This window comes from Lagenorhynchus albirostris, chromosome 1 (genome assembly GCF_949774975.1).
Source record: "Lagenorhynchus albirostris chromosome 1, mLagAlb1.1, whole genome shotgun sequence".
In the NCBI taxonomy this organism is placed as follows: domain Eukaryota; kingdom Metazoa; phylum Chordata; class Mammalia; order Artiodactyla; family Delphinidae; genus Lagenorhynchus; species Lagenorhynchus albirostris.
Window position 1 is genome coordinate 54,565,070 of NC_083095.1, and position 21,223 is coordinate 54,586,292.

Genomic DNA, 21,223 nt, shown 5'->3' on the forward strand with positions numbered 1-21,223 from the left:
TCCTTTCTAGATAATATAATGAGTAAAATTCCTAGACTCTGTTGTATAAATTTATGCCAATTCTACCTTGATCTTACAATGAAGAGTTTTACAGAACTTCAAGAGTTCAGGACTGCTTCTGCCAGAAACATAGCACCATACTGGATATAAATGTACCTGTATGGCACTCCCCACCCCACCATACCCTATTTCCTCTCCCCCACCCCCATTGAAACTATGCTCATCCTTTGTAATACAGAGAAAGGAATAAATATGTGGATGACTGCTTCATACAGCTAGCAAAAATTCACTCCTTAACTGTTGATCCAGTTCCTTCTCAATCCTTCATTTTATCAAAAGTCATCCTGTTTCTCGCGAATTAGGCATACTGCTTGTTATCTTTGCTAGACCTCTTCAGTATTCTGGAGTCCTGGGGCTACAGCACCTGCTATGTACTTTTTTACTCTGAAATTTAAAAGATCCCTAAAAGTATATCTAACTTTGAATTATTTATTAGTCTTCTTTAGTCTTAGGTCTTATCATCTCCCTACCCCCACTCCTTCCTTTCACTTATAGTACTGTTTTTCAGGAATTTGAGTCAAATTGTGAGTATTATTGGTAAAGTATTTGAGAATACAAATGTAAAAGACTAAAGTTTGATAATTTACATGCCAGCTGTGTCCAAAGGAAAATCATTCAACGAACATTTTTAAAGCATCTTCCATGAACTTTGATCTATGTTAGCTGTTAGGAACTTAGAGATGAATAAAATGAGATGCTTTTCCCTGAGAAGCTCAGTTTAGGGGAAGATATTACTGTATTCTGTTTTGGATGTATCATTTTTCCAGTGTGATTCATTAGATCATTGTTTTGTGAAACTATTAAGACAGTGAGTGTCTTCTTGTCACATACATTATTTTGAGTGGTGGTATTTGATGCTGTTATTGTTTGTATTATCATTATCATTACACTTTCCATGAGAAAACCACTGAAATATAAAAAAAAACACATCTTACATTAAACAACTGAGGTTATGCAAAGGTGCCAACCAATGATAATTTAAGATGATATAATTGCGTGTGTGTATTTTAATGATTTACCTAATGTTTTGTATATTTAGTTCTGTAATCTATATATTATAGTATTGCTCTTAAAGTACTTTATATATCTCTGTTATTATACTTAACAGTATATTGTAAATGATTATAATATCAGCCTTCCTCACCATACTGTAATAATCTCAAGAGCAAGGAGTACCATCCATTGTGCATCTTCAAGTACAGACTTCTATGAACTTAATACCATAATTTAGTTTTGTGTAAGTGTGGATTTTCAGAGTAATTTCATTGAAATCCTGCCTACCAGAATTTAAAGAACCTTTTCTCTACACATTAGCAAGTTTAAAATTTCATATTGAGTTAAATCCATCAGCTTAATAGCACTTTTTCCTATCTTATTTCTTCTAGGTGAAAAGAAATGAAAGTGAGGAACATTTATAAGTGCTTAAAGAAGTAGAGAGGAAACAATACTAACACTATTAACTTCATACAGCTTAGGTTGAAGTATCCAGAATGGTCTGAATCTTTATTCAAATTATTTAATAAAATGAATAAAAATATTCAGAATAAAAAGGTTTTGTTCAAAATTAGAAAGTTCAAAATTTTCACATTTCCAATTGAACATTTGAATCATGTTTATATGAGGAATTAGAAGAAAACTCTTCCTTCATAATATGAAGATACATGATTCCATTGAGAAATCATGTAGAAACTTTCCTGATTACTTTTGTCTAGTGCCACTTCTCCATGAACTATAATTTAGAGGCTTCTTTTTTCCCCAGCATTCAGTATTACCCATCAGTCTTTCATTTTGTCATTCATCTTGTAAAATGGCACATAATATGTGTAGGTTGTTGGAGTACTTCACTATGATGATTGGTGTGATGATTTACAATTTGTATATAATTGTATAATTTAAAGTTAAAATTAGTTTGGCTTCTGGTTTCCTAAGTTTCAAATTGGAGAGTTTCTCTCATTTTAATTTGCTTTCTTTAACCAGTGACACAGTATAATAAAGATTCCCAACTTCTGCTTTGGTTGTTAGTCCATGATGCTTCATGGAGTTTTGGGGGATTCAGCAAAAATGTACCTCTGTGACCACCGCTGGGGTTGCATATGGGGCCATGCAGATGGAGTTCCATGTTTTCCTAACTCTCCTAAACCAGGATAGCTTCTGTTCCATATATTACATACCTAGTAAGGTTTTAGCAACCCTAGTGGTTTTCCTTATGTCTTCTTAATATTTTACTTCCAAATTTAACAAATATTTAGCATCTCCTATGTATGTGAAAGACTGTACTAACTCCAGCAAAAAAAAATCAAAAATGAAGACGAAATTCTTACCATTAAGAATTTTTTTCAGTTGAAAGATAAGAAAAGTATGTTAATTATAATGCAGGGCACATTGTCAAACATGATATTATTTGAAAGTATTCTGGAAATCTGAAGGAGAGCTTTCATTCAGTTGAGGGAATCAAGACAAAGTTTGTGGTTAGGTGGGTTAGAAAACAGAAATAAAGAAGGTTATAGAACAGAATTGAAGCAGGTGGTAAGTGAAGGAAACTTTCTAAGTAGAGTGAATGACATTAATGAAAGTTGAGAAGCAGTGGATTAACAGACATAGAATATCATTCAGATTTGGGTACAGTGAGTGATTAGAGCTATATTGAAGACCAGGCGGAGGAACTGTGTACACTAAGTAGACTGTGAGACGTCATGGACAGATTGGTATAAAAATTAGTATATGTTTACAATTGAAGGGGCAGTGAACTGAACAGACCAGTGCTTCAGGAAGATTAATTTGGCGATAGTGTTTAAAATGGAGTTTGTGGGGAAAGAAACAGTATATTTTATTTGGGAAATATTTTTTCTATATTTTGTTTGTAGCTAATTTGAAATTTTGATCTTTGGTTTTGTCTTATGAAATTAAAGAGAGAACTGAAGAATCCAAAGTATTCGTTGATATTCTGACATCAAGGGAACAGTTTTTCTCAGATGAAGAAAGAAAATATATGGCTGTTAATCAGAAGAAACCTTATATTTTAGTAACACCACTCAAATCTAAAAAAGTTATAGAGCAAAAATGCATGAATTATAATCTGTCCTTTGGCACCATTAAAGCAGTAACAGATTTTGCAGTGCGAAAGCATCAAAAAGAAAGTAAATCAAACTTATGTGAACCTACAAGTCCAATCAGCAAACCCACAAAGACTTTAGAAAGTACATTTGAGTATAGTGTGGGTCATAAAAGTAAAAACAAGGAAGGTTGTAGTGAATGTGATTTACTCACTGTCAACCAGAAAATAAAAATACCTAGTCCTAAAAAGGAACAAACAGTCACCTCTGACTTTAAGAAAAATACAAGGTTATCAAAATTGAAGAAAACTGAAAATCAAGTAACTGTGTCATTTTACAAGCATCAGTCCTCATCAGATTTATCTAATGAAGAGAGTGAAAAAGGAAAGGAATTTAGAAGGAAAGCTGGGGTTGTTAAGAAAACCAGAGCAAGAAATACCAAAGAAATCGTGGTTCACTTGAGAAAAAGCACAAGAAAAACAAGGACAATCCCAGTGATGTCTGAATCTGAAACTGAAGAGAGTGAAAATGAACTTCATATGAAACAAAAGAAAGCTAGATGTTCTGCTAAAGAAAATCTTCAGAAATCTGATATTAGCACTGAGCTTCCAGTTATTGAGACAATGGGATCTGGCAAGACAAACAGGTATTCCTTAGCATGTTTACCTGGTTTAATTCAGGATGAGGAATGGAATAAGAAAGAATTACAGAAACTTCATTGGTAAGTAGTCAGATTTGACTCTGAAATATCTAGAGGGGCCACAAAACAGTTTACAACATAAAAACTCCAATAACGGGCTGATTTAATGACTTCTATTTGTAATATGGAAGATGTCATCCAAAAACACATGGAGAGAAATTAAAATTTATATAGGGAGTAGAGGGAGAGTACAGATAACTTCTAAATAGGTTCTTTGTGGCCATGTATAGCCTGCATGTGAGGAAAGTGAGTGACCCTCTTTTCTTTTCATTCCCATTTAATATTTCAAGAGAGTTCCCTCCCCCTCCCCCCTAAAAAAGGGTAACTGTGAGGGGACAGATGTGTTCATTAATTTGATTGTGGTAATCATTTCACAATGTATATGTATGTCAAATGATCACATGTACACTTTAAATATATACAGGTTTTTTTGTCAATTATACCTCAGTAAAGCAGGGGTAAACCATTTCAACACAGACAAATGCAGCTCTCTCACTTAGCTTCACATTTTAAGGAATATTTTATAAGTAAATTTACTATTATAAAACCCTAAATTTGAATCCAAATTTGTAGATTATTTAGTACAGTCTTTTCCCCCTCATTTATAGAAGAGAAATTAGTCTCAAAAATTCAGTGATTTGTCCAAGGTTTCTTAATTAGTGCTGCTTGATAAATCAGGTATGATGAGAATTGGATTTAGCTACATAGACTTGAAAAGCAGTTTCAGTAGTGTGGTAGTTAGTATTGGAAGCCAGATCATAGTTGAGAGATGAAGAGTGAATGAGACAGTAAAGACAACCTAGATGGATGACACAAGAAATTTGGCAATGATAGGGAACAGAAGAATGCATAGTCATAGAAGACAGTGTGAAGATAAGGGAACATGTATGTTTAGTTGCTTGCTTGCTTGTTTGTAAGGTGACTCATGCCAGGGTGTAATGGTATGTTCTTGGAAATGATCTAGTAGAAAGAAAGGAAGATATGATTGATAAAAGAGGGAAGGATAACATAGAAACACGCCACGTTCAGTGTTCCATTCTCTTGTGTACCCCCAACTTTATAACATTTGGAAGTCATTTTCAAATCTACCTTCTCTTCCTAAGGCATCTTTGTGCCACTGTACTCTTCCTTTCTCGATTTCCTAAATTTTCCTTCTCTATCTTATTTTCAGGCAGAGAAGATTTTCTTATTCTTCAGACTTCTTGGTTTTGGCTGTTTGCTTTCTAGCAGTAGTGTATTCCTCAGTAATCTTTTCATTCCGAAGTTCTACTTTTCCTTTTTGCAAAGGGACTTCCAAATCTGTGTCTCTGGTCTTGAATTCTTGTACTTAGGTTTGTATTTCCCTTTCCCTGCTGGACATCTCTACATAAATCTCACCTACAGCTAACTTAATATGTCAAAAACCAAACTTATTTTCCCCTGCCTGTCCACTTTGCCTGACATTCCTGTTTCTGAATATGTAATTTTTCTAGTCAACTAGGTTTAAACTCTCTATTATTATTGATTTTTAATCTAATTTTTTAAATCTAATTTTTTTAAAAATTAAGAAGCTACCAGCTATACTTAGGCAATATTGTGGGTTCAATTCTGGACTACTGGAAGAAGGTGAATATCTCAACAAAGAAAGTCACATTAATTTTTTGGTTTCCTGGTGCATATGAAAATTATGTTTACACTCTACTGTAGTCTCTTAAGTGTGCAATAGCATTATGTCAAAAACACCAGTGTATATACCTTAGTTAAAAAAAATAATTTATTGCTTAAAAATGCTAATCATTTGAGTCCTCAGCAAGTTGTAATCCTTTTGCTGTTGGAGGGTCTTGCCTTGATATTGATAGCATTTTACCCACAGTAGAACTTCTTTCAAAATTGGAGTCAGTCCTCTCAAACCCTGCTGCTGCTTTATCAACTAAGTTTATGTAATATTCTAAATCCTTTGTTGTCATTTCAACAGTCTTCACAGCATCTTCACCAGGAGTAGATTTCATCTCATGAAATCACTTTCTTTGCTCATCCATAAGAAGCAGTTCCTCATAAGTTCAAGTTTTATCATGAGATTGTAGCAATTCAGCCACATCTTTAGGCTCCACTTCTAATTCTAGTTCTCGCTATTTCCACTACATCTGCAGTGACTTCTTCCACTGAAGTCTTTAACTCCTCCAAGTCATTCATGAGGGTTGGAATCAACTTCTTCCAAACTCCTGTGAATGTTGATATTTTAATAGACCTCTTCCCATGAATCACGAATATTCTTAATGGCATTTTAATGGTGAATCCTTTCCAGAAGGTTTTCAATTTACTTTGATCCATCAGAGGAATCACTATCTGTGGCAGCTCTAGCCTTAGGAAATATATTTCTTAAATAATAAGACTTGAAATTCAAAATTACTCCTTGATTCATAAGCTGCAGAATGGATGTTATGTTAGCAGGCTGAAAACAACATAAATCTTGTACATCTCCATCAGAGCTTTTGGGTGACCAGGTACACTGTAAATGAGCAGTAATATTTTGAAAAGAATCTTTCTTTCTGAACAGTAGCTCTACACAGTGGTCTTAAAATGATTCAGTAAACCTTGTTGTAAATAGATGTGCTGACCTCCAGGCTTTGTTCCATTTATAGAGCACAGGTAGAGGAGATTTAGCATAATCTACCTAAGGACCCTAGAGTTTTCAGAATGGTAAATAAGCATTGGCTTCAACTTCAAGTCCCCTGCTACATGAGCCTGTATCAAGAGAGTCAGCCTGTCATTTGAAGCCAGCCATTGACTTTTCCTCCTTAGCTATAAAAGTCATAGATGGCATCTTCTTCCAATAGAAGACTGTTTTGTCTGCATTGAAAATCTGTTGTGTAGTGTAGCCACCTTCATTGATGATCTTAGCTAGAGCTTCTGGATAACTTGCTGCAGCTTTTACATTAGCACTTGCTGCTTCACTTTGTACTTTTATGGAGACACTTCTTTCATTAAACCTCATGAGCCAACCTCTGCTAGCTTCAGACTTTTCATCTGAAGCTTCCTCACCTTTCTCACCCTTCGTAGAATTAAAGAAAGTTAGGACCTTGCTCTAGATTAGACTTTGGCTTAAAAGAATCTTGTGACTGGTTTGATCTTCTATCCAAATCACTAAACTTTCTCCATATCAGCAATAAGCCTATTTGTTATCATTTGTGTGTTCACTAGAGTAGCACTTTTAATTTCCTTAAAGTACTTTTTCCTTTGGATTCACAACTTTACTGTTTGGCACAAGAGGCCTAGCTTTCAGCCTGTGTCAACTCTTGACATGCCTTCCTCACTAAGCTTAATCATTTCTAGCTTTTGATTTAAAGTGAGAGACTTGCAACTCTTCCTTTCACTTGAACATTTAGAGGCCATTGTAGGCTTATTAATTGGCCTAATTTCAATACTCTTGCATCCTCGGAGAATAAGGAGGCTCAAGGAGAGAGAGAGAGAGATGGGAATGGCTGGTCAGTGGAGCAGTCAGAACACACAACATTTATCAATTAAATTCACTGTCTTATATTTTCACAGTTCATGGCACCCCAAACAATACAAGAGTAGCATCACAGATCACATAACAAATATAATAATGATGAAAAAGTGTGAAATATTGTGAGAATTACCAAATGTGACAGAGTCATGAAGTGAGCAAATGCTGTTGGAAATATGGCACCAATAGTCTTGCTTGACACAGGGTTGCCACAAACCTTTAGTTTGTAAAAAACACAGTAAAGCAAAGGGCAATAAAACAAGATATGCCTGTACAGCCTTTTTCTTAACACTACTCTTTTTTTCAGACCTTTAATGCCTTTTGCCTGAACTGTGTAAGTAGCCTTGTGTTTTTACTTTATTCTGTTCATCTGAGTAATCTGTTTTATACAACTCCAGATTAGTCTTAATGTATAGTTGTGGTTCTGACACATCAAAAACCTTCACTTGCATTCTTGCTCAAATTCAAATTATATAAAGATTTCTTCTGCCTTGCATTGAGAGTAATAGTTGACCTCAGTTATCCTTTCCAGCTGTATCCCCCATTATTTCCTTTAATAAAAGTTGTCAACCTTTGCTGTATGTTCAGATCATGCAAGGAGATTTTTAAGTGCCTGGACTACAGAAATGCCAGTTCCCAGTAAGATGAGTAAGCATACTCCACTCTGTTTCTTTGCAGCTGTAACACCTGGACAGAATTCTTGGAACAGCTTTTTGTTAACTCAGGAAGATAAATAATAACAGGTTGATTGAGGGAGACTAGAATTTTAAGAACCACCAAACTGGAAGTGAATTTCCAGTTTTTCCTCTAGATATTCCCCCAAGCTAAACTCAAGGCCACCTAAAACCAGGAAGGGGGCATTGAGGCAAGACAAAGAGAGTTCAAAGAGAAGCCCTTCAGTTATGGCTTGAACAGGAAGGGGGATTACTAACACTCAGAAACAGTAGAGGAAATCTCTCAGTTGTTTCTTTTTCTTTTCTCCTTTCTCTTATAACCCAGTACCCATACAATCCAGCAGGAGCAAGCATCACAGCATCATTTGGGGCCCACACATACCTAAAACTCTGAAAGTGCGGAACCTTCCTCTCTAGTTCAGGTAGAGGTCTCAAAAGGGTGGGGCAAACCATTTTGCAATTTTCTCTTTCTGTCCTCTGCTTGGCCCTGAGAAAGATACAATTTTATAAAGTGTGCAGCAGAGCTGGGTAACTAAAACCCCAGGTTTCTGCCAGAGAATCAAAAATGGGAACCCTAGGGAACCAAAGACTGCAGAGAGGGAGGACCTAGGGAAAGCAACCCTATAAAGTTGTTTATGAACTTTTGGGCTCACCCTTGAGTTGCCCATTTGTGGATCTGATCCTAAACAGCATACCCAAGACTTTGAGAACTGAACTAAATGGTAGACCACCATGCAGTTTCCAGGCCAGCCACCCAGTGTCCAACATGCAGTATATCCTAATAACACTGCAAAGCTTTAAAAATGGAACTGACACTGAAACTGCAACCACAGAAGACTGACTGGAATTTATAGCTCAGGTTACAGCCAGGTTGCTTGCCTGCTAAAACAAAAATATTAATATTCTCTATAAAATATATATAAGACCCAGAGGTTTGTCATTCAAAATGTCTAGGAAATAATCCAAAATTACTTAGCATACAAAGAACCAGGAAAATTTCAACTCTTATGGAAAAAATAATCAACAGATGCGAATGCTGGGATTGACACAGATGTTGGAATTACCTGACAAGATTCTGAAGCAGGTATATAAAAATGCTTCAGGAACTAAAAGCAAACATTCTTGAACAGAAATTTATAATGTCTCAGCAAGAAATAGAAAATGTAAATAAGGATCAAATGGAAATTTTAGAACTGAAAAATAAGATAAAAACTCACTGGATAGGCTCAATAGCAGAATGAGATGAGAGAGGAAAGAGGCAGTCAGTATCAGGAATGGAGGAATAGGAAGACAGATGGCAACTCTGGGTAAATACAGTAGACTTCTCTTGAGTTCTTGTAAATGTTTAGCGGTTTAAGGCAAATATTGCATTGCATGATGGAGTTCTTCAGTGTTTATAAATGTGATACAGAAGACAAGTGAGGAAGAGGCTTATATGATGGTAAGATTTTACTTGAAGCAGTAAGATACTGCTTCTAAGTTGACTGTTCAGTATGTATATAGTAAACCCCAGAGCAGCCACTAAAAAACTACACATATCTTCAAACATTTAATAGATAAATTAAAATACTAAAAAAAAAAGGCAGAAAAAGGAAATAGAAAACAGGAGGAACAAAGAAAAACAATTACATTAATTATGTTAATAATATAAATACCATTTAAAAGATTGTTAGAATGAATTTAAAAACATGATCCCACTGTGTTGTATAAAGGAAACTCACTTCAAATAGGACATAAGTAAGTTAAAAGTGAAAGGATAGATACATACCATGCAAATTCAGTAGATAGCTGGAGTGGCTATACTAATACTAATCAAAGATTTCAGTATGAAGAAAATATCGAGAATAAAGAAGGACATTACAAAATGATAGAAGTGCCATTTCACCAGGAAGACTTAACAATCCTAAATGTGTATGCACCTGAGAACAAAACCTCAAAATACATGAATCAAAATCTGACAAAACTAAAAGGAAAGTACTGAACTGAAAAGAGTCAAATCCACAATTATAGTTGGAGACTTCAGTATTCTTCTCTTGGTAATTGATGGCAGTAGTAGACAGATAATTAGTAAGGGTATACAAGAACTGAATGAACAACACCGTCAGCCAACTGTGCTAGCTGACATTTTGGAATAGTGTACCCAACAGGGAAAAAACACATTATTTCTAAGGATAGGTGGATTATTCACTAAGAAAGAACATTTACTAGGTCATAAAACAAATCTTAACGAATTGAGTATAACTGAAGTTATATAAAGGGTGTTCTCTGGCCATAATTGAATTAAACTACAAGTCCGTAAAAGAAAACAAAAAATTCCAAGTGGTTGAAAAATAAATAACACACCTATAAATAATCTATGGGTCAGAGAGGAAGTCTCAAGGGAAGATATTCTGAACTGAACAACAAAGAAAATATATCAAAATTTGCAGTGTGAGCCCAGAAGTTCATAAACAATGTTACAGTTTGGTTTTACGTAGCTCATTTCTCTGCCTGACTTTCATGATACTTTCTTCATAAATGAAATTGTGGTATGATCTTATAGTGAGTGGACTACTGAGTAATAAAAAGGAAGAACTATTGATACTTGTAACCACTTGAATGAATTTCAGAGGTATTATGCTGAGTGAAAAATGCCAGCCCAAAAGGTTACATACTATATGATTCCATTTATGTTATGTTCTGGAGAAGACAGAACTAAAAAGGAAGAAAATGGATCAGGGATTTCCAGTGGTTATAGTGGTGGACCACAGAGGGGTAGCACTGGGAATTTTTATCAGTCTGATGGAACTGTTCCATCTGTTGTGTTATATATCTGTTAAGATTCATAGAACCATACCCAAAAAGACAATTTTACTTAAACTGTTTAAAAAGTGCCTAGACTGCATACTATTAAAATATTCAGATATGGCAGGTTTGGGTTTGGGTTTTATGCTTCTCTAGTTTTTTACAGCTTTGACCTGCAGCTATTTCTTTGAAATTTACTGTTCTATAAATATGAACTATTTATCATTCCCTAACCATATGTAGTTCTTCCTTGTCTTCATTTCCTTGCCAATATTATGGCCTCATTTTCACCTGTTATATTTTTATCCATCCTTCAAATTTTATCTCACATGTCACCTCCTCCCTGTAACATTTCCTTGTTATCACCTATTCCTGCTTTCCACTCAGTTAGATGTAATGCCTCTTTCTTACAAACAACGTAAAGCAATTCTAATGCTGATTTCAAAGCAAAATAATCACATGAGGAGCTTTTGGAAAATGCAAAGGATTGCTGCCCCAGACCTACTGTATTGAAATCTTCAGGGATGGAGTCTATGAATCTGTTCGCTTATTTTACTTGCTTGCTTGCATTTTGCTGTAAGCTCCTTAAGTGATTCTTGGTTGCAGCCCACTGTTTTGTACACCCCCATCATGCTTATAACCTAGTAGGGTAGACAGATACTTAGCAAATAATCCCTGTAAGAAGTTTATGACAGTATTTATCAGGGAAATCTGACTTAGTTTAGGCAGATACTAGAATTAAGATTTGAAGGTTAAATAAGAAGTATTTAGGCCAAAGATTCATGATAAGTACGTTTTAAAGTAAAACAGTGTATGTAAAAGTAGAAAGTAAGAGAGCATATTTAAAAATACTAAAGGCCAAAATGACTGGCATACAGAAAGTGAGGGAAGAGCTGTAGAGGATGAGAATAGACAGGCAAGGAAGCACATAGATCATATTTCGGTTTTTATGCTTAAAAATGATGAAGTGATTTTTAAGTAGGACTGGAATGATATTACATTTGCCTTTTTAAATTATCTGGGATTAACTAGAGGAGATGTGTTCATTACTAATTTCTTATTAAGTGCATTAAGTATTTTTATTATGACAAAATAGTCCTTTTAGGCAATCCTAGACTTGAATATTAGCTATGTACACAGATGGGGAAGCTTGAGCCCCCTCCCTATAGTTCTCCGCTTTAGAACACATGTGGAATGATTAGTTATGCAAGGGTAGAACATTTGTTAAGTGTTCAGTGCCCATAAGTATTTGTTCTCCTTTTATGCATCGAGTGAGTGGTATTCTGTAGTTAGATCATATCTGTTCACAAAAGTTGATTCTTAAATTTTCATGAATTTTACAAATTAAATGTTTCATGATCATTATTAAAAATTAAATTATATAAACTAAAGGTTAAATAAATTTATTAGAAACAAACTAAAACTCTAAACTCATCACTTCCTAATTATTTTACTATATTTTATTATCTGTGCCCTTGAGGTTCTTTACATCTGTCATATCTGTGTAGTGGAAATTCTTTATAATTGTGTGCTGTTGCACATTTCTTACTCCATGTTGGTAACTTGAAATCACCCATGATAGGAGTATTTACAACATGGAAATTGACAAACAAACACTACAAATTGGGGCTTTTTAACCCCAGAGAACTAGTTGTTAAAAATTTACCAGCATAACACTGCATAGGTTAACGTGAGTTAAATAGATCTTTTCTGGCAGAACTATCAGCCTAACCACAATATATAATATCTCTTGGAGGGGGAGGGCAGTAATATGTATACCAGGTTCTAAATACAGTAAGTCCCCTACATCCGAACCTTCAGTTGTGAACTTCCGAAGATGCGAACGTGTTCACATGTCCAGTCACATAAGTTAGTTCACATGTCTGGTGTATACTGTCACGTGTGTGCATCCTTTACAAGTAGTTGTGCTTTTGTGTGCTTTACTGTATAATATTGTATCGAGTACAGTAGTACAGTATCTTTATTTCAAGCCCAGGATGTCCGGATGCAAGCATAAAAGCAGTGGTGATGTAGCTGGTACTACTGTACTTTTCAAGGTACTTTAGTGTAAGAGTAAAAATGTTTTTATTTTTTGTGTTTGTTTTTAATGTATTATTTGTGTGAAAAGTAATATAAGCGTATTACAGTATAGCACTATATAGCCAATTGTGTTAGTTGGATACCTAGGCTAACTTTGTTGGACTTACCAACAAATTGGACTTAAAAATGCAGTCTCGGAACGAAATTCATTCACATGTAGGGGACTTACTGTAATCATTTGCAATGAGATTTTAGAATGTAACTCGTTTGTTAAATTGGGGAACTACCTTATATTGACTTAGTTTTTTTCTATTTCAATTTTCATTTCCCTCAGTTAAGTATTATATCTAAAATATTGTGTTCTATAAATTATAATAGAATGAAAGCAAGCGTAACACTTTTTAATAAGAGTTTGTAACATGGAATATATAGAAACTAGGAGCTTGTCTTCCAATATAGTTAGCAGCAGTAAGATTTGTGCAGCAGTGTACAAAAGTTAGTCATGCTAGAGTCCCCCCAAAGATCTAATCACTGATTAGTTGGACTTAGGAAAAAAATGTTGAAAGATTGGGCATGGTTTTTCAGGTTTAATAAGACTACAACAAAATAGAAGGCATCTACTAGATATGTACACTTACATCTTTGTATTTTAAGCATTAGAGTAGGTTATTAAGTGGAGAGAATACTATCTTCTTCCTAAATAGTTATCTAGAATGATTTTGATAAAATTCCTTCAGCTCAGTAATTCTCCTTGATTTAGTAGTATCCCTTCAGAAGGTTATTTTTTTATTGAGTTGAATTGCTTGTTCTTTAACTGTTTTTGGTCTTCGATAGTGCTTTTGCATCTCTTCCAAAGCACAAACCTGGTTTCTGGTCAGAGGTGGCTATGGCTGTAGGTTCTCGATCTGCTCATGAATGCCAGAGGAAATACATGGAAGATCCCCGAGGAAAAAGATCTCAGAAACATGTCACCAAGAAAAAGCCAGTCAACTCCAAAGGTAACCTTTGTAGGAAATAGTTTTTTCCTAGTTCTTAGTATCGATTTCTTTTTTTGAATTTTATTTTATTTATTTTTTTATACAGCAGGTTCTTATTAGTCATCCATTTTATACACATCAGTGTATACATGTCAATCCCAATCTCCCAATTCATCACACCACCACCCCCACCCGACACTGCTTTCCCCCCTTGGTATCCATACGTTTGTTCTCTACATCTGTGTCTCAATTTCTGCCCTGCAAACCGGTTCATCTGTACCATTTTTCTAGGTTACACATACATGTGTTAATATGCGATATTTGTTTTTCTCTTTCTGACTTACTTCACTCTGTATGAGAGTCTGTAGATTCATCCACGTCTCTACAAATGACCCAATTTCATTCCTTTTTATGGCTGAGTAATATTCCATTGTATATATGTACCACATCTTCATTAATCATTTGTCTGTCAAGGGGCATTTAGGTTGCTTCCATGACCTGGCTATTGTAAATAGTGCTGCAGTGAACATTGGGATGCATGTGTCTTTTTGAATTATGGTTTCCTCTGGGTAACCCAATAGTGGGATTGCTGGGTCATGTGGTAATTCTATTTTTAGTTTTTTTTAGTTTTTTAAGGAACCTCCATACTGTTCTCCATAGTGGCTGTGTCAATTTACATTCCCACCAACAGTGCAAGAGGGTTCCCATTTCTCCACACCCTCTCCAGCATTTGTTTGTAGATTTTCTGATGATGGCCATTTTAACTGGTGTGAGGTAATAACTCATTGTAGTTTTGATTTGCATTTCTCTAATATTAGTGATGTTGAGGAGCTTTTCATGTGCTTCTTGGCCATCTGTATGTCTTCTTTGGAGAAATGTCTATTTAGGTCTTCTGCCCATTTTTGGATTGGGTTGTTTCTTTAATATTGAGCTGCATGCGCTGTTTATATATTTTGGTGATTAATCCTTTGTCCGTTGATTCGTTTGCAAATATATTTCCCATTCTGAGGGTTCTCTTTTCGTCTTGTTTGTAGTTTCCTTTACTTTGCAAAAGCTTTTAAGTTTCATTAGGTCCCATTTGTTTATTTTTGTTTTTATTTCCATTACTCTAAGAGGTGGATCAAAAACTTCTTGCTGTGATTTATGTCAGAGAGTGTTCTTCCTATGTTTTCCTCTAAGAGTTTTATAGTGTCTAGTCTTATATTTACTTCTGTAATCTATTTTGAGTTTATTTTTATGTATGGTATTAGGTAGTGTTCTAATTTCATTCTTTTACATGTAGCTGTCCAGTTTTCCCAGCACCACTTATTGAAGAGGCTGTCTTTTCTCCATTGTATATCCTTTGCCTCCTTTGTCATAGATTAGTTGACCATAGGTGCGTGGGTTTATCTCTGTGCTTTCTGTCCTGTTCCATTGATCTACATTTCTGTTTTTGTGCCCCTACCATATTGTCTTGATTACTGTAGCTTTGTAGTATAGTCTGAAGTCAGGGAGTCTGATTCCTCCAGCTCCGTTTTTTCCCCTCAAGACTGCTTTGGCTATTGGGGGTCTTGTGCCTCCGTACAAATTTTAAGATTTTTTTGTTGTAGTTCTGTGAAAAATGCCATTGGTAATTTGATAGGCATTGTGTTGAATCTGTAGATTGCTTTGGGTAGTTAAGTCATTTTCACAATATTGATTCTTCCAATCCAAGAACATGCTATATCTCTCCATCTGTTTGTATCATCTTTATTTCATCAGTGTCTTATACTTTTCTGCATACAGGTCTTTTGTCTCCCTAACTAGGTTTATTCCTCGGTATTTTATTCTTTTTGTTGCAGTGGTAAATGGGAGTGTTTCCTTAATTTCTCTTTCAGATTTTTCATCATTAGTGTACGGGAATGCAAGAGATTTCTGTGTATTAATTTTGTATCCTGCAACTTTACCAAATTCATTGATTAGCTCTAGTAGTTTTCTGGTGGCATCTTTAGGATTCTCTATGTATAGGATCATGTTATCTGCAAACAGTGACAGTTTTACTTCTTCTTTTCCAATTTGTATTCCTTTTATTTCTTTTTCTTCTCTGATGGCCGTGGCTAGGACTTCCAAAACTGTGTTGAATAATAGTGGCAAGAGTGGACATCCTTGTCTTGTTCCCTGATCTTAGAGGAAATGGTTTCAGTTTTTCACCATTGAGAATGATGTTTGCTGTGGGTTTGTCATATATGGCCTTTATTATGTTGAGGTAGGTTCCCTCTATGCCCACTTTCTGGAGAGTTTTTATCATAAATTGGTGTTGAATTTTGTCAGAAGCTTTTTTTCTGCATCTATTGAGATGATCATATGGTTTTTATTCTTCAGTTTGTTAGTATGGTGTATCACATTGTTGATTTGCGTATATTGAAGAATCCTTGCATCCCTGGGATAAATCCCACTTGATCATGGTGTATGATCCTTTTAATGTGTTGTTGGATCCTGTTTGCTAGTATTTTGTTGAGGACTTTTGCACTTATGTTCATCAGTGATATTGGTCTGTAATTTTCTTATTTTGTAGTATCTTTGTCTGGTTTTGGTATCAGGGTGATGGTGGCCTCATAGAATGAGTTTAGGAGTGTTCCTCCCTCTGCAATTTTTTGGAAGAGTCTGAGAAGGATGGGTGTTAGCTCTTCTCTAAATGTTTGATAGAATTCACCTGTGAAGCCATCTGGTCCTGGACTTTTGTTTGTTTGAAGATTTTTAATCACAGTTTCAATTTCATTACTTGTGATTGGTCTGTTCATATTTTCTGTTTCTTCCTGGTTTAGTCTTAGAAGGTTATACCTTTCTAAGAATTTGTCCATTTCTTCCAGGTGGTCCATTTTATTGACATAGAGTTGCTTGTAGTAGTCTCTTAGGATGCTTTATATTTCTGCAGTGTCTGTTGTAACTTCTCCTTTTTCATTTCTAATTTTATTGATTTGAGTCCTCTCCTTTTTCTTGATGAGTCCGGCTAATGGTTTATCAATTTTGTTTATCTTCTCAAAGAACCAGCTTTTAGTTTTATTGATCTTTGTTGTTTCCTTCATTTCTTTTTCATTTATTTCTGCTCTGATCTTTATTATTTCTTTCCTTCTGCTAACTTTGGGTTTTGTTTGTTCTTCTTTCTCTAATTCTTTTAGGTGTAAGGTTAGATTGTTTGAGATTTTTCTTGTTTCTTCAGGTAGGCTTGTATAGCTATAAACTTCCCTCTTAGAACTGCTTTTGCTGCATCCCATAGGTTTTGGATCATCGTGTTTTCATTATCATTTGTCTCTAGGTATTTTTTGATTTCCTCTTCGATTTCTTCAGTGATCTCTTGGTTATTTAGTAACGTATTGTTTAGCCTCATCATGTGTTTGTGTTTTTTACGTTTTTTTCCCTGTAATTGATTTCTAATCTCGTAGCTTTGTGGTCAGAAAAGATGCTTGATATGAGTTAAATTTTCTTAAATTTACTGAGGCTTGATTTGTGACCCAAAATGTGATCTATCCTGGAGAATGTTCCGTGCGCACTTGAGAAGAAAGTGTAACCTGCTTTTGGATGGAATGTCCTATAAATGTCAATTAAATCTGTCTGGTCTATTGTGTTTTAAAGTTTGTATTTCCTTATTTTTCTGTTTGGATGATCTGTCCATTGGTGTAAGTGAGGTGTTAACGTCCCCCACTATTATTGTGTTACTGTCGATTTCCTCTTTGAAAGCTGTTAGCAGTTGCCTTATGTATTGAGGTGCTCCTATGTTGGGTGCATATATATTTATAATTGTTATATCTTCTTCTTGGATTGATTCCTTGATCACTATGTAGTGTACTTCCTTGTCTCTTGTAACATTCTTTATTTTAAAGTCTGTTTTATCTGATATGAGTATTGCTACTTCAACTTTCTTTTGATTTCCATTTGCATGGAATATCTTTTTCCATCCCCTCACTTTCAGTCTGAATGTGTCCCTTCGTCTGCAGTGGGTCTCTTGTAGACAGCATATATATGGGTCTTGTTTTTGTATCCATTCAGCAAGCCTGTGTCTTTTAGTTGGAGCATTTAATGCATTCACGTTTAAGGTAATTATTGATATGTATGTTCCTTTTACCATTTTCTTAATTGTTTTGGGTTTGTTTTTGTAGATCCTTTTCTTCTCTTGTGTTTCCTGCCTAGAGAAGTTCCTTTATCATTTGTTGTAGAGCTGGTTTGGTGGTGCTGAATTCTCTTAGCTTTGGCTTGTCTGTAAGGCTTTTGATTTCTCCATCAAATCTGAATGAGATCCTTGCCCAGTAGAGTAATCTTGGTTGTAGGTTCTTCCCTTTCATCACTTTAAGTATATCATTGCCACTCCCTTCTGGCTTGTAGAGTTTCTGCTGAGAAATCAGCTGTTAACCTTATGGGAGTTCCCTTGTATGTTATTTGTAGTTTTTCCCTTGCTGTATTCAGTTCTTCTTTAATTTTTGCGAATTTGATTACTTTGTGTCTCGGCGTGTTTCTCCTTGGGTTTATCCTGTATGGGACTCTCTCCACTTCCTGGACTTGGGTGGCTATTTCCTTTCCCATGTTAGGGAAGTTTTCGACTATAATCTCTTCAAATATTTTCTTGGGTCCTCTCTTTCTCTCTCCTCCTTCTGGGATCCCTATAATTCCAATGTTGTTGCATTTAATGTTGTCCCACAGGTCTCTTAGGCTGTCTTCATTTTTCCTCATGCTTTTTTCTTTATTCTGTTCCATGACAGTGAATTCCACCATTCTGTCTACAAGGTCACTTATCCGTTCTTCTGCCTCAGTTATTCTGCTATTGATTCCTTTTAGTGTATTTTTCATTTCAGTTATTATGTTGTTCATCTCTGTTTGTTTGTTCTTTAATTCTTCTAGATGTTTGTTAAACATTTCTTGCGTTTTCTACATCTTTGCCTCCATTCTTTTTCCGAGGTCCTGGATCATCTTCACTATCGTTTTTCTGAATTCTTTTTCTGGAAGGTTGCCTATCTCCACTTCATTAGGTTGTTTTCTAAGGTTTTATCTTGTTCCTTCATCTGGTACATAGCCCTCTGCCTTTTCATCTTGTCTATCTGTGAATGTGGTTTTTGTTCCACAGGCTGCAGGATTGTAGTTCTTCTTGCTTCTCCTGTCTGCCCTCTGGTGGATGAGGCTATCTAAAAGGATTATGCAAGTTTCCGGATCAGTATCAATTTCTGATCACTCATTAGATGTATTTTCTATTTATCCATGTGTTTTATTATAGGTATTTTTTGTTGTTTTTAAAATTTTAAAGCTAGGAAGAACTCCAAGGATCATGTTTAATTTTTAAGTCTGACCTAGCTACTTACTTACATCAGTAGTAGCCTTAGCAGCCTTGTGCTTTGAGTTTGTTCTAGGAAATCTGCAGTTGGATCCAGAGATTTCAATAACTGGATTATTGTTCTAAGGGTCTAAGTTAATTTGAGGCCACTTGGGTAGGGCCCCCTAGTAATTCATAAGAAAACTCAGAATAAATTTAGTTTTTATAGTCCCTAGTTGTACACACTCCTGGCCAGTGTTTCTGCCAGAGAAGTCCTATACCAGGCTTTAGGGAATATTCAGTATCCCTGTCCTATTTCAATAAGGTTTATATTTTAGCAAAATCAATAAGTTAGGTAGTCAGCGAGAGAAGTGTGAGAGGTAACCTTTCTCACAGGTAAAGAACCTTTTCAACCTCACGCTACCTAATCCTAATATAATTTCTTCCTGAGTAGTCTTGTAATCTGATCACATTGCGCAGATCCCAGTGTAGAAAGAATCATTTGTTATATTAGAGGCTTGGAAATATTAACAACAGAGACTGAGTTTATTTAATGTAAATACACAATTCAGAATTTGCAAAGGCTGTTCACTTTATAGAGCAGTTAGTATAAATGACTAAATCCTTATCAAAATGTTTTGCTGACTCTTAAGGCAAGATCAGTGATTCTGATAAGAAGCAAACTATTAAGATAACTGCCAAAGTGGGAACTCTTAAAAGGAAGCAGCAGATGAGGGATTTTCTGGAACAGTTGCCAAAAGATGACCATGATGATTTTTTCAGTACAACACCTTTGCAGCATCAAAGAGTACTGGTAAGCATCTTAAATGTATGAAATCATTGTTTTCTTTATACTGACTTTTATATCTTTCATTTTATATATGGTTAGTGTTCATCCCTAATATTTAGGCCAAGGATTGATAGCCCTCACTGATATGCCAAAGTATAGTATAGTAAAGTATAGTATAGTATAAGAAGCATTCTGATGCCATTCTCATCAGTGGCCAGAGTCTCCCCTTCAGTGGGGTTCAGAAGTAATGGTTGTAGAACCAAATAGAAAATCCAGAGATAGACCAAACATATATATTTAAAATTCATATGCAGTGAGGCAAACTTAAAAAGGGGGGGTGATAAGAAAAGATTATTACCTACTGCATAGTAAATTGGGAGGAGGGATTAAGTGACAGCATAAGATTGACAGATTTGAATGTATACAAGAATTTTTGTAGTATGAAAAATCACAAAACTAAAAACTTCAGTGACTGGGATAAAATATTTGCAACAGATAAAGACAATAATATGTATAATATGAAGAACTCATTCAGATGTTACTGGAATAATAAAAAGTATCAAGCTCACAGGAAAAAAGTAGGCAAGAAAAATTTAAAAGGCTGAATGAACACTTAGGAGCATTTTAACTAGCTATCAAAGGAAAACAAAGTAAATTATATACCTTCTAAATTACAGAACTTTAAAAAAAATAAGTTAAAATATTCACTAACAAAAAGCAGTAGGCATGTTGATATAGTCATATGTCAGTGTATACATAATTGAATCTTATCTTTTGGAAAGCATTATGGCAGTATATGAGAGCCATAAAGATTATATCTATTCATGGGAGTTTATCCTAAGAAATTCAAAAGAAGGCAAAAATCTTCACAAAGATACTCCTTGTACATTTATCTTCACAGCAAAAAGCTGAAAACAATCTGTATATCCAGTAAGGATGTACCTCATAAACACAGTTAAATATAGTGCAAATATTAAGTGCAAATCTGAGACTTTGTAGACTCTAAATATAAAATGTTAAGAATATTAAGATTAAAGTAATGCAGAAATGGATGTATATAGACAACTGGACTATTAAGCATAAAAACTGAGATTTGTTTTAGTGAGCTACACTTAAGGGTAATTTTTTCATCTACCCATTTCACAATGTTGTTAAATCATCTCCAATTTTAAAAGGCTACACAGTGCTTTAAGAATTTAGTAATAACATCATTATCTGAGCTCTCTTTTTGCCTACACAGGTTATGAAGGAAGGTATTTTAAGGGAGCCATCTGAGAATCTTACTGTGTTCTTTGCACAAAAACCATGGTCCTTTAGGCATTGTACCCTTTATATTCCCCCATCATTTCAGGTTCTATATTTGTTTTGGCCTAAATGCAACAGTAGCAACATTTTGAAAGC

The 21,223-nt window shown here is 35.0% G+C and overlaps 1 protein-coding gene across 1 annotated transcript in view; it reads left to right on the top strand.

Moving 5' to 3' along the window:
• Positions 1 to 21,223, top strand: part of MIS18BP1 (MIS18 binding protein 1) — a 54,919-nt gene that overhangs the window by 22,066 nt on the left and 11,630 nt on the right. The window contains exons 8-10 of the mRNA XM_060142899.1: positions 2,970 to 3,834; positions 13,633 to 13,796; positions 19,686 to 19,846. Of these exons, the coding sequence (XP_059998882.1) occupies positions 2,970 to 3,834; positions 13,633 to 13,796; positions 19,686 to 19,846 (1,190 nt within the window). The remainder of the gene's footprint in view (positions 1 to 2,969; positions 3,835 to 13,632; positions 13,797 to 19,685; positions 19,847 to 21,223) is intronic.